The sequence below is a fragment of the Marmota monax genome, unplaced genomic scaffold (genome assembly GCF_021218885.2).
Source record: "Marmota monax isolate L192 unplaced genomic scaffold, Marmota_monax_Labrador192_F-V1.1 WCK01_AAM20220418_F8-fsc00095, whole genome shotgun sequence".
NCBI lineage: Eukaryota > Metazoa > Chordata > Mammalia > Rodentia > Sciuridae > Marmota > Marmota monax.
The window spans coordinates 5,898,307-5,911,389 of NW_026695244.1; the positions used below are offsets into that span (position 1 = coordinate 5,898,307).

A 13,083-nucleotide genomic window follows, 5' to 3' on the forward strand; every position below is an offset into this window, starting at 1 on the left:
CATAAAGTTATCTTTATAAATGTTATGATCATATGACTAAATTATCATGTGGTAAAGTTCTGAAGTTACTGGAATCATAAAATTCTCCCATCTACTTTTTCCTCATTTCACACCCCTCCATTTCAAACTCCTCTTAGGCTTCTGAATATGCTAAATCCATACTATCAAACTCTCCCATTAAATTCTCTCCACCTTGTGAACTGAATATTTAACCCTTATTCTAGTTTCCATCCTGTAATTGGGGTCTAATGAGTTTCTGCCTCAACTCATGGATAAACTTCATTAGCAGCAAGTGTCTCAGCATATTAAAGGCCATTTAGTGTCTTAAAATTGCCCCATTTCAGCTGTTCTTGTATAAATTCGAAGAATTCTTATCTATGACACTGAGGAAGTTGAAAGTGGGCAATAGACTCCATACCACAACCCTGAGATATTTCATTTTATCCTGCTGATATGCCTGACCTTGAATTAGGTCTTCTATTTATATCAATTAGCGTATTGTCACATTTGCACTATTTAAAAAGATGAACAGCATAAAAAAAAATACCCTGTCCAGAATGGTGACTCTTGCTCCAGAATGTTCCATGCTTCCTCCTACTACTGATTCAGGCCCATGCTGTCATCCAATGCCCATTCTCCTTCAGAGACCTTCTCAAATCAGCCTATCCTATTCTCCTTTGATGGTCACTCAATGGCATAGTGTCTCATATCCATATTATTATTTTATACCTATTTTATTATTGCTCTGGGGACTTAATATTCATTTGTGAAATGACTGAGGAACAAATAAAGGAAATACAAAGAAAGGTAATTATTAAATAGGATGCAAGCCTAAGGGCCAGGAGACTTGAGTCAACTTTCAATTCTGCCAGTAGGGGAAATGCATAGCCCAGGTCAAGTCATATTTACACCTATGGTCCTCAGTTTCCCCTATATATGCAATAATCCTTGCCTTTATTATTTCATAGGAATAAAGATTAACATTTGTCACTTGAATGAGTGAACAGACACTACGACAAGAAAGTCTCTCCCTAATCCTAAGGTTAAAAAGAAAAATAATAGTAATGACCATGATAATGGTATAATAACAGCAACAACCATAATGGCCTGGAAAGAGGAGACCATTCATTCACTTGTGTTATTTCCTTGTACTGATTTAGTCACCCGAGAGGTCATATGTCTAAATATGTTTAAGGATCCTTCTAACTCTTATCTGTTTATTTAAAAGAGTTTTCATTATTTGTTTATATTTAAACCATATGTGCTCCATTTTCTCTTGAGAATAGATCATAAAAAAAAATCCAACTGACTGTTTCTCCATCATTAATTAGCAGAGAGGTAAAGAGATTGGGCTAGACCAACACTGTGGTTCGAATCCTGAGCTGTGTGATGCTAGGCAAATCAGTGACCTCTTTGGGTCATCTTGGTTTCCTCATCTGTAAGACAAGATAATAGCACCCATGGGCCTTAATATGAGAATTAAAATGGCTAATATTTGTAAAAGAGATCAAACAATGCCTGGAACATAGCAACTGCTTTCCAAACACTTATTGAACAAAGAAAATAAACAAATTATATTTCCAACTTTAAAAAACTTTCATTAAGTGCATGCTATGAGCACTGGTGTTTGCCTCCCCCGAGCTTCATTTGTCCTTTTGTTTGAAATATGTTTAGCCACCTTTTCATTTGAAAATGAGCTATAAACCCTGATTGAACTTACAGATCATGCTACCTCTGGATTCAATAAGGCTTGCCCCAAAGCAAACGCAAAACACTAAGCAAACTGCACACTTGTATTATCCTCTACCTGAAAAAGCATCCAATTATACCCTTCAGCACAAAATCTATCACCACCTGCATTCTCAATTCCAGCTACTCCAGTTCATGGAAAGGGTCCCCCAAGTAGGGCCTGAAAGAACGTGGCTTGTTCATATAACCGTTAACAGTATCCAACAACTGGAGATTTAATTTGTGGCCTTTGTCTGGACTTTACCAACACAATTCACTCTTAACAATATAAATGTAGATGTGCTTTTCTACGAATTTGCAAAATTAAAAAGGCAACTCACTTAGCACAATTCAGTTTCAGGTTTTTTCCTTTTTTTCTAAGAAGTGGCCCAGAAGAAATGTGGAAAATAATTCTTTCTCTTTTTGTATAGAAAGTATAAACATTTTAACCAATTGTGTTTGATGGAAATTAGGCATCATAAAGGGATTACTTTTTATATTGCAAGTGAAGTTTCTTCTTGCATTGAAATATCGGCATCATTTAGCTGACTCCAGGAAGATGGACGACAGCATGATTGCACTTGGTTGAATAATTGAGAGAGAAAAATGTATCACACAAAGACCAGAAAACAAGAGTAGGAGACAAGGGTATGCCATGGCTTGGCTGCTGAAGGACATCTGTACACTTGTGCCAGCACTAAGTACTCTTCCTAATGAATAAACCATATGTCCACTTTCATATGCTTCCTTTCACTAAGATCCTGTTATTCTCTTTGTCTCCTTCCCTACCTCACCTTCTTCCATCTACAGCCTGCTTTCCCCATCCCTAACTTCACCTCTTTGGGCAACCAGTATTTATGCCCCAGCTACCAACTTGAACATCTGCTAGCTTTAAAAAAAAAAAAAATCTCATTGCTAAATATCCTCCAGGGCAAAAAGTTTGAAGGATTCAGCATCCTCAAAAAAAAAAAAAAAAAAAAGCCACAGAAGGAAAAAAATTGCATATCTTTTCTAGTTCAGTGAATTCTATCTATATAAAGATTAAATGAATAACACTTTAAAAATTCCTCAATGCAAGCAAATCCATGTCACCGACAAGGTATTGTCTTTCTTTATGCAGAGAAGATGGAGACTCACACATTTTTTATTTTATTTCACTTGTGCAACTGTGTCTCCTTTGCAATATATTACCATATAAAAGAGATATGGCATAAATATAACTCTAGAGAACAAAATGCTGTTATATGTCTTCTTTCTCTGGGATGATTTTCTTATTTCTCTCCCTTTCTTTGTTTTCTTTCTCAAAACACCTCTCCAGATGAAAGATGATACCTTTCCATTGAATTAAACTGAGTCCTTCCCCAGTACCAATAATAATAATAATAATATTTTTTTAAAAACTAAGTCTATACTAAAATAGTGTGCCTGAATTCATCCAGAGACAATTTGTGAAAACTTCATTTTAATATTTAGTCTTTTCACACCAATTCTTATAGCAGCAGATTCTTTTCCACCCGAATTTTCATTGCCCATATACCTTTGCCCTCAAGCTTTTACCAGTCCATTTCCTTGATATGTTTACACTTAATTTAATTCCATCCTTCATGCTGTTTTCATCAGTCTTAGTTCATCCACACCACATAAATTATCACCTATGTTTTCAGTTCCCCATGTGCCCCATTCACACCAATTCCAAATAAATACTTCTGATTCTCCTCCATTTCATCTAAATTAATTCATATTCTCTCTTCCATCCTCCATCCCTATCCTACCTCCCCTCTTATCTATTTCTTTTTCCTTCCGTGCTTGCCTGTGAGGAAGGTTTTTATAGGCAAAATGCTTCTGTAGGATGTGAGGCAATTACTTCTAAGCTGTCTTCAGGAAAGCCATTCTAAACATTACTGCCAATCTCAGTGGGCTAATGTCTGCAGGGCCAGTTTTACCCTCCACCCTGGTGTCCATGTGCATTATCACCCCACACCCTACTGATCAACCACTAGGAAAATATTCTCTTACTTTTTTGGTAGTATAGGTTGAATATCCATTATCTGAAATGTTTGGGACCAGAAAATATTTTTTCTGATTTTTTGAATATTTGCATGCACATAATGAAATAACTCATTTATAGTTCATGTTCTCCTTATACACATAGCCAGAAAGTAATTTTAAACAACATTTTTAGTGTTCTGGCATTTTGACTGACTTGTCCCATTAGGTCTCATGTGGAATATGCTACTTTGTGATACCTGTAGGCTCTCAAAAATTTCAGAGTTTGAAGCAGGACATAGTGGTGCATGCCTGTAATTCCTACTACTTGGGAGGTTGAGGCAGGAGGATCAGAAGTTCAAGGCCAGTCTCAGCAACTTAGGGAGACCCTGTCTCAAAATAAAATAAAAAGGGCTGGGAGTGTATCTCAGTGGTAGAGCACCCCTGGGAGAAATTCCAGTAGCAAAACAATTTTGGAGTTTTGGATTAGCGATACTCGATCTGTATTTAACGCTGGCTAACTGGTTCATTTCTCGTTTACATAAAGCTGGTTTTCACTCAATTATCACTATTCAGTGTCAAGAACAATACTAATAACTATAATCAGCAATAACAGTAATGAGTTTTTACTATCTGCCAAGTAATTTGCTAATTTAATCTTCAAAACAATCTCTGAGGTAGATGGAATTGGCACTATTTTACAGAAGAAGAAACAGAGAAGATAAATAATTTATACAGAAAACAAGCCCAAGTCTACCTAACCACAAATCCCTGCTCTAGCTCTGCTGCCATGCTACTTTTCTAATAATGTTTACTGCCTCCTTCAGGGCATTGCCCATAGGGAGGAGCACTGCAATCCACCACGAGGCAATGGCTGCAGGTGCTGGGTAGCATAATCAGCTCCACCTTGGTAATCACACTGAGTAGACAATGTTCCAAAAACAACATGCCAAATAATGCATCAATCATCACATCTTCCATCATCTCTGCTGGGAAGAGGGGATAGAAAGAAGAAAATGCTGTAGATTTCCCCAAAGAATGTCTGCTTCACCAGAGTGGTCCAGCTTCCATACAAGGCAGGATGTAGCCTTAGTGTTAATAATTCTGAAAGGTGTCCATAATTATGAACTCTATAACCCCCACAAACGTCAACATTCTTGGTTCATGGTGCTTCCTCTGGCTTCCTGGAGTGGGGGCAGGAGATTAATCATGCATTGAAATCAGGGAGCACTGCAATGTCTTGTCTACTTACTGACTTTAGAGAGAAAGAAATATAAATAAAAATTACTTTCAGGACAAAATCAGAGAAGAAAAAAAACTAACAATATGAGGAAGCACTAGGCTTTACATATAAATTCTTCAGCAAAACCATGAATGGAACCCTACACCTGATCCATAGGACTAAAAAATTATGTTAGGGGATTATCCCATGAACCAAGGAAGAGCCACATGGGAAATTAAGTTTAGAATTAGAGGACATGCCTGTCTTGTATATAAGGAAGCAATGTCTGGTCTCACTATCTCACAGGAGTGACTTTGAGTTTCAGCACTTTTATCCAGTCATATTTATGCATTCCTACTTGAGGAAAAGTTCTTTAGTACCACACAAAGACATTTCATGGACCATCGGAGCTGAAAGGGGCCTCAAGAGCCAGATTGTTTGACAGATGTAGAAAATGAGGCCCATAGAGATAAAGAAATGTACTTCAGGTCACAGAGCTAGTTAGTGGCAGTTAGAACTAGAATCCAGGGTGCTCTGATCTTCCAGCCAATCATCTTTATGATGCACACTTCCTTGGTGGCACAGTCCACAACCACACAGAATACCAGACACTTCTCCCACCTCAGCTGCGACCATCCACTTTTCTCTGAGAATGTTCTTATTCTTCCATTTATACCTTTGGGGATTTTCCCTATTCAGCTTGCAGTGTGCAAAAACTATGGAAAAGCCATACAAGTCATACGCTCTTAGTGACCCACTTAAAAACCACCAATCACAGTAATTGCTCCTAGTAGCACCCTAGTAGACCAAGAAGAGATGCTACCCACAAGCTACAATCTCGAAGTAGAGAACAAAGACCAGCTTAAGATACAGCCAATCTCTCCCTCTTTTGTGTGAACCCCGCTCTTCCAAATGATCCCATTGCTTGAAAGATCAATATGAATCCTTGGAATCACCACGGAAGTCCTATGTGAAACATACAGGCCCTCTCCCTCCCCCACCCGCCCTTACCACACACATAGCAATGTAATCACTTTAGCAACTTCTCAGTAACAAGCTCATTAAAAAGCAATTCTGCCATCTCTCCATAAAGCACGCGCCAGAGAACAATGCAAAAGAGGAGATGCCAATTAATTATAGAATGATCACATCTAATGAACTCTGAAACCCTCCTGCTGTTGGTGACTTTGATGAAAAATCAGGGATGCTGGGAAAAGAGTGAATAGGGACACCCTAACCACCTTGTTTAACTGTGGATGCTTCCTAGTGTACCTCCTTGGATTCTGGTGCTGATCAAACCTGCAAGCTACACTCAGAAAACAAAGACAAGTGTCAGCAAAGGGACCAGAGTCTGCACTATGTACGTCTTACGTGAGTCACGCTACCAGATCCCCTTCCATCAGCCTCAGAACTCTGAGTTTATGCTGTGGTTGGCATTGCCTCTGAAAGCAACTCTTAGCCAGCCAGTGATGAACCCAGGTCCTGCACTTGGGACATCTTGAGGTTTTAGGGTACAGAGTGAGTCATTCTGCTTCCCCACCCAGGGCCCTCCTGCCTTTGGGTCGCCTCCTAGTCAGCACAAAGGCCACTTCTTAGAACAAAGAGGAGCCCTTCCCACCTCAAGGCAAAAGCAGGGGAAAGAGGAAGAAACCACATGCGGCCAACTTGTACCACTACCTGTGTGAGTCCTCTGGTGGGCCTTTAGGTGGGAGCTTTTTGTATAAACTTTCCGGCACCCGTTAAACTGACAGCGGTGAACCCTCTTCTTGTTTTCGGGGCATGCTTCTGCCCCTACCCCTCCTTGTTCACTGTCGCTCTGTCCACTCTTAACTGCCCCAGCTGGTGCTACGGCGGCTGCTGCTGCTGCCACCCCTCCCACCTTTACTGAGCTCAGTGCAGCCTTCTTGGCCACCAGTTTCAACGTCACTGTGCCATCCACGGCTGAGAGAGTCTGTGAGGTTTTGACCAGATGGCGGCTGAGCTCAGGGGACGATGGGGGCGTTAATGAGGTCACTGCGTTGAGCTGGGCCTGGTTGACGGCTGTGTAGCTGTCTAGAGAAGAGCTGGTTGGCTGGAGGCTGAGGCAGGTCTCAGATAGCAACTTGTCCCGAGAGAGCAAAATGTCCACTGCAGAGCTCTTCTCGCAGATGGTGGCTTCCACTGGGAGCAGCAGGGGATCTAAGCGCCGGAAGCTCTCCTCAATGCACGGGGGAGGAGAAGCATGGAGGAAACAGTCCAAGTCCTCACCAAAGGTCTCCGAGATCCGCCTGGGCTCTGTCTGTAGGTAGCGTTCCAATTCAAGGCATGTCTGCAGAGAGGAAGGAGGGAGAGAGAGAAATCACCATCTGAGGCAAAGAACACTGGGAGGCCACTGTTGACAGGCAGAGGGGCAAGGAACAGAGAATGGTTACATGGCTGGTATTTGAAATGCTCTCACTGAAAGGTCTGACCCTGCTATTTACTCTCTGAATACTTCTGAAGGGTTCAGAAGGGTCCCATCATCATATGACTTCAATTACTGTGGCTGAAGGAGAACTAGAGTCCCAGAAGGACTATCTCACACCTTCAAGATCCCAGAGAACATCAAATGCCAAAATGATGATCTCCTGCCCCTCAATCCCATTCAGCAGGTAAGATGCTCCAGGTATCCCCAGGATTTCCCATGGAAGCAAGAAGCAAACAGAAACAGATAAGACTTCTCATAGTGTCACTTCCATTTTTTAAATAGATTTGATCAAGTCACAACAATAAATCTATTTTCCAACTCGTTATAGAGAACAAAGCATGTCCACTCAAACTAAAATGTGACATTAATAGCAATTAACCAACAGCAAGACCTGGCTTAAGCACAGATTTTCCAACCAGGAAGAATGGATCTTGTTCTAAGGAGTGCTTAGCATAAAGCCTTTGAGGTATACAACAAAACCCCTGATGCTCACAGCAAGTCATTAAAAATACAATTTCTACACACTATGTGGCATCTACATACAATGGTTTAGCATCTCTGACTACATGATAATAATAACTTCAGATGCAGCTGTTGAGACCTGTTAAAGATAGGACCCTATATATCTCAACATAAAGTTTTTCTCCTGATAAAGAAATAGAGAAGAAAAACCAGAAGGTTTAGTTTCAACAAATCTTCATCTTTGGTGCCTATAAGTCTTTGTAAGATTATAGAAGCACTTTCATGGCAAAAGTAGATACTTAAGAAGTCTGTGTTCAATTGCTCTCCTCCCTTAAAAACTCTACTTCTCTGGACTATAGTATGAAACTATATTGCTACCTTGCACTATTGGCCCAATTTTCTCCATCTTCTGGGCTTCTGATGGCACATTTTAATGTGACTGGATCCCAACTGAATACCTACGTGAAGCTTCTATGTTTTCAACCAGAGTTCTGATTCTAGGCTTTTATTCTGCTATGCATGTATTTTAATGATATACCTAGTCGTGTTGTATCTGTCAAGGATTTTATTTTGGTGACATTTCAAAAGATTGTGTTTTAATCAGGCTTCTAGAAAAACTCTGTATGACTGAATAAGAAAACCAGATTCTTAACTATGAATCAGCTTTGGGCTTCACAGTTGATTTTTAATGATATGAACTAATGAATGGTTCTAATCTTCATTCAACACATGTCACAAGTGTTCATTCAACTACTGTGCCCACAGCAAGATGCAGGGCTTTGTATGTGACAGAATGATTAAACATGGGAATAGATCCATGTAATATACATGTAGGTACAGAATGAACAATCACAAGCTAGAGAGGATATGAATTTACAAAGCAAAGTGACCCCAAATAAATATTGTACTATAAAGTGAACTGGTCAGGGGATGAGTGGGTAATGAATTCTCTAATATGGAGGTATCCATCAAGGAAAGCTTAATGAAAAAGTAAGATTTGATTGTTTTACTTTTTGATTAAATGGTAGCTCTGGCTCAGTAGCTTCTCAGCACTTTATATTAGAAACCAACACTCCAATGTTAGCACCTTCTCAGATCTAGAAATTTGCATTATCCTCCTCACTTGCTCCTTTTCCAGAAACTCCATGTCTCCAAATTTTTCCTCTTCCCTTTTGTACCTTATTGCCAGAAATTATCATTTACTTCTCTGAAATATTGAAACCCCCAGTCTTAGCTTCAGTCAGTTCATATCTGGATTATAGAAGCCTACTCCTGAAACCTCTCTTAATCTTTTCTTCCTGTTTTAAAAATGCTGCCAATCAAGCTCAGTATTTGGCACCCAACAGATACATGGTATCTGCCAAAGACACAATCAACCATGTGCTGTTACTTTGGTCATTCTACCTCCTCTACTCTTCAAAACCCATCTTCTGACACCCAAGCCTTGTACCCACCTTATCCTTGGCACTGTTCCATGTTCTCAAATATTGGGAAAATATCTGTACAGTTTCCCTACTTTCTTCTTCTTCTGAGTGTGTATCTGTCATCAAAATCTGACTGTTTCTGTTGACTTTCAAGTGCCTTCAGGTAGATGCTTTCATACTATGCTCATTATTTTACAGTTATTTTCAGTAGGGGAATCCATTATTATTAGGGACCGAGTAAAACAAAAAAAAAAACATGTTGTTTAACTTCCAGATATTTTGGAATTTTCTAGATATATTTTTATTATTGATTTATATTTTGATTTATTTTTGCTCAAATAACATACTTTATAGGATATCAATCCTTTCAAATTTATTGAGGTTTACATTATGGCCCAGAGTATGGTCCATCTTGCTGAGGCTGGAGGTCTTGGAAATGAGCACTAATGTGGGTCTTTTGAGAACATAATCATAATGCTTCTTGAGTTTTGCCTAAAGAGAAGAACCAGGTCTTTAAGACATGGATATGTTCCAAGTTAAAAAAAAAATCAGCTGAATCATGGGTTATAGGATGTCCTTGAGGTTACAGGACGGTCCCTGCCTCCCACACAAGGACTAATTCATACACCCAGTTGCTACTATGGATAGAGCTTTTGTGTGCCCTGTCCATTTACACGCTTTCTAGCTCAAAGATTTGAAAGTCACCAAGGAAATGATTGATGTGGGCTCATCTTTCTTCATAGTCAGAGTTCTGAGAAATTGAGATATTCTAAACACATTTATGCTCTATTCTGGGAGCATTAAAAAATAACCTTCCCAATATTCCCTGGTTTGCATCCCAGGAGCACATGAGTCATACTTATGATCTAAACATGGGGAGACCTTATTCACTAAAATCTGGACCACTTCAGAGAGGCTACCACTTGCAATTTGGACATAGGACTTTCTTGTTCTATCTAAGACTTAGAGAAGCATCAGTACCCATCAGGAAGTGCTAGGTATCCCTGTGAAATCATTACAGAATGATTTTGTTTTGAGAAATCTACTTTTTTACAATATGTTCTAGAGATGAAGCTTAAATAGAAAAGAGCTCGTCACCTGGAATGTAGAAGTTAAAATATTTTCTCATCAAGAGTGTGGAGAGTAAAATGCTAAAGATGAGGAGAATTTTAAGATGAAATCTTTCTAACCCAAACACAACATTTATTTCCAATCATATTTGTAAATAATTAGGAAAACTTACTTAATCAATGCTCATGATGTTTATCTGCAATTTATGGTATCAGTATTTACTGGATTTTAATACACATACACAAACATGAAACAGACACAAAAATTATGTAAGGGCAAACTGATGCTATATCAACAGAGCATATATAGGAATAAATGTGTACATACATGGACAAATTATTTGTACACATATTTCCTAACTCCACCCACTGAGGAGCCTACAAGCAAAGACAATGCTGTAGTAATGAGCAGAAAGAACTTGGTTTCTAGAATCATTATCCAGTAAGGGAAAGCAGGGCTCCTTGGAGAAACAGTCATTTCAAGGACTGGGACAAAGAACCTGTAGGATAAGCCTAGAACAGCTTGTGGAACCAGAAGAGATGGAAATGCTTGTAAAGTAAGAGAAGTGCAGCAAAACACTGAGGAACCACTTAAAGAAAGCTCTCAATGGCCAAACATCAAACAATTTAAGCAACAACAACAACAACCAAAAAAAAAAAATGGAAGTGATAATAATGGATTATAACCCACAGAATAAAATAAAACCCCATGCTGATATAAATAAATAAGCAAACAGGAAGTCAACTCTTCCTTATAGTAAAATTACAATGAATAAAAATAGAACGTTTGATGGAAATAAAAAAAAAATCACCATGAGGCAAACACAAAATTAATAATGATAGCAAGTAGGAACCACCAATTAATGCTAAAATCAATATGAAAATCAAAGTATGATGAGAAACAAGATAAAGGCCTACTCTCAAGTTATCCTCCAGCAAGATTTTTATTAATTACAAAGACAAAAATAATGACTTGGCAGTGGAGAAACCTGGCTATCACCACCTTCATCATGTGATCAAAGTGAGCAGCACCAGTAATAAGTCATACTGATAACATGCACAGCTAATAGGGCGTGCTGAAATATTCTGTGATATTCTGTGATAGTCCTGCCCCCAAATGCAGGAACTCTTGTCTTATCCTAAGAAAGCATCAGTCAAATCCAAACTGAAGACCATTCTACTAAATAATTAAGCAGTATTTGCAAGTATCAAGGTCAAAAAAAAAAAAAAGCAAGACTGAGAAGCTGTTGCACACTAGAGAAGAGGAGATTTTTTAAAAAGTGACAACTATACACCATGGATCCTGGTCTGAATCCTGGATCTAGAGTAAAAGGACATTGGTAGAAAAATAATATAACTCGAATGAAGTGTACACATTAGTAAATGGCACTGTATCAAAGATAATTTCCTGATAATGATAATTAGACTATGATTACGTAGATGTGGACAGAAAGCAAACAAAGTAGGATATTATAAATTTGGATCTAGAATTCCAATGTCTGTGGGTACACGGGAGCAGAGTCACTCTGTTCTGATGGTGCACTAACCAGCAAACTCCAACTCTGAGTCAGCAGATATGTTTAGTGATATAAATTATGCCTGTTTCTGGTACCACATCTTGGAGATGTGAGTTTTCCCTAGGCCTGACCTAACAATACAACTTAAGGGCCTGAGTCATTGGATATCACCCCACCACCAACACCACAACACACACACAAAAAAAGACCCATTACAGTCAGCACTGGGTAAGAATGCTCCCAAGTGCAAAGTGATTTTCTCATGTATTTATGAGTCACAAATGTGCTTTGTGAAAACTCTAATATCTCAACTTTGAAATGCGTGGCTTCATCTTCTCCTAGGCTCCTAATAAATATCACCTGTAATTGGTTTTGAAACGATCACCTGAAAGCTCTATTAATACATTCTTCATGGCCTTTTTACTTGTTGAAACATGCTTGCTAAAAGTAATAATCCAAGACCTAGATTAAAAAAAAAAGGAATCAAAACTATGACTGCCATACCTTCTACTACTCCCTCTGAAAGTACTTCTACTACTTTCCTCTTGAAAGAACAGGATAATTCATGTCTTACAGCACATATTTAGTTTATGAAAATCTCCCTGCTACCAGCAAGAAGTTGTTACTTTTATGGGTTCAAGAAAAATATAAGACATTTTTTCAACTATGGGCATGATGTCAAAGTTATCAAAAGACTTTTATTCAACCTGTCTTTGGCTCATCAGAAATTACATGAAACTTGCCATTCAAGACTGTAGATATCTCCTGTCACTTTACCACCTCCCCATGACACTTCCCTAAAGGACTTTGACATCTATTTTTCCTGTTTACTTTCCCTCCTTCTTATTATTTGAAACATTTCACCTTCCTTCCCACTAATCATCCTTTTGTTCAAAGTTCAACATGTAGCAGCTCCTAGATGGTCTCTTCCATATAGACCGTGGAAGCCTGGTCTGGAAATAACAGTGTAAAGAAAATGTGCTGACTGCCAAATATTGAAAGATGACCTTTTTCAATGGACAATAAAACAGTTATCTCCCAAACATATCTAAGAGTCCACAGCTTGGTGGGATGTCTGGTTATGACCTTAAAAGCAATGAGTGTAAACTCTAGTTGAATATCCTCAATGCCAGTCCTTTCTAAAGTGTTTAGGACATTAAAAATTCTGATTTTTAATTCTTTTAATATGAACACAAGACAAAACCATTGATGCAATACTTTTGCCACC

General features: G+C 38.7%; 1 protein-coding gene across 2 annotated transcripts in view; it reads right to left on the reverse strand.

Annotated features, from left to right (window-relative positions):
• Window positions 1-13,083, reverse strand: part of Klf7 (KLF transcription factor 7) — a 90,077-nt gene that overhangs the window by 40,589 nt on the left and 36,405 nt on the right. For both annotated transcript variants that reach the window (XM_046463067.2, XM_046463066.2), the window contains one exon: window positions 6,614-7,244. In XM_046463067.2, the coding sequence (XP_046319023.1) occupies window positions 6,614-7,244 (631 nt within the window). The remainder of the gene's footprint in view (window positions 1-6,613; window positions 7,245-13,083) is intronic.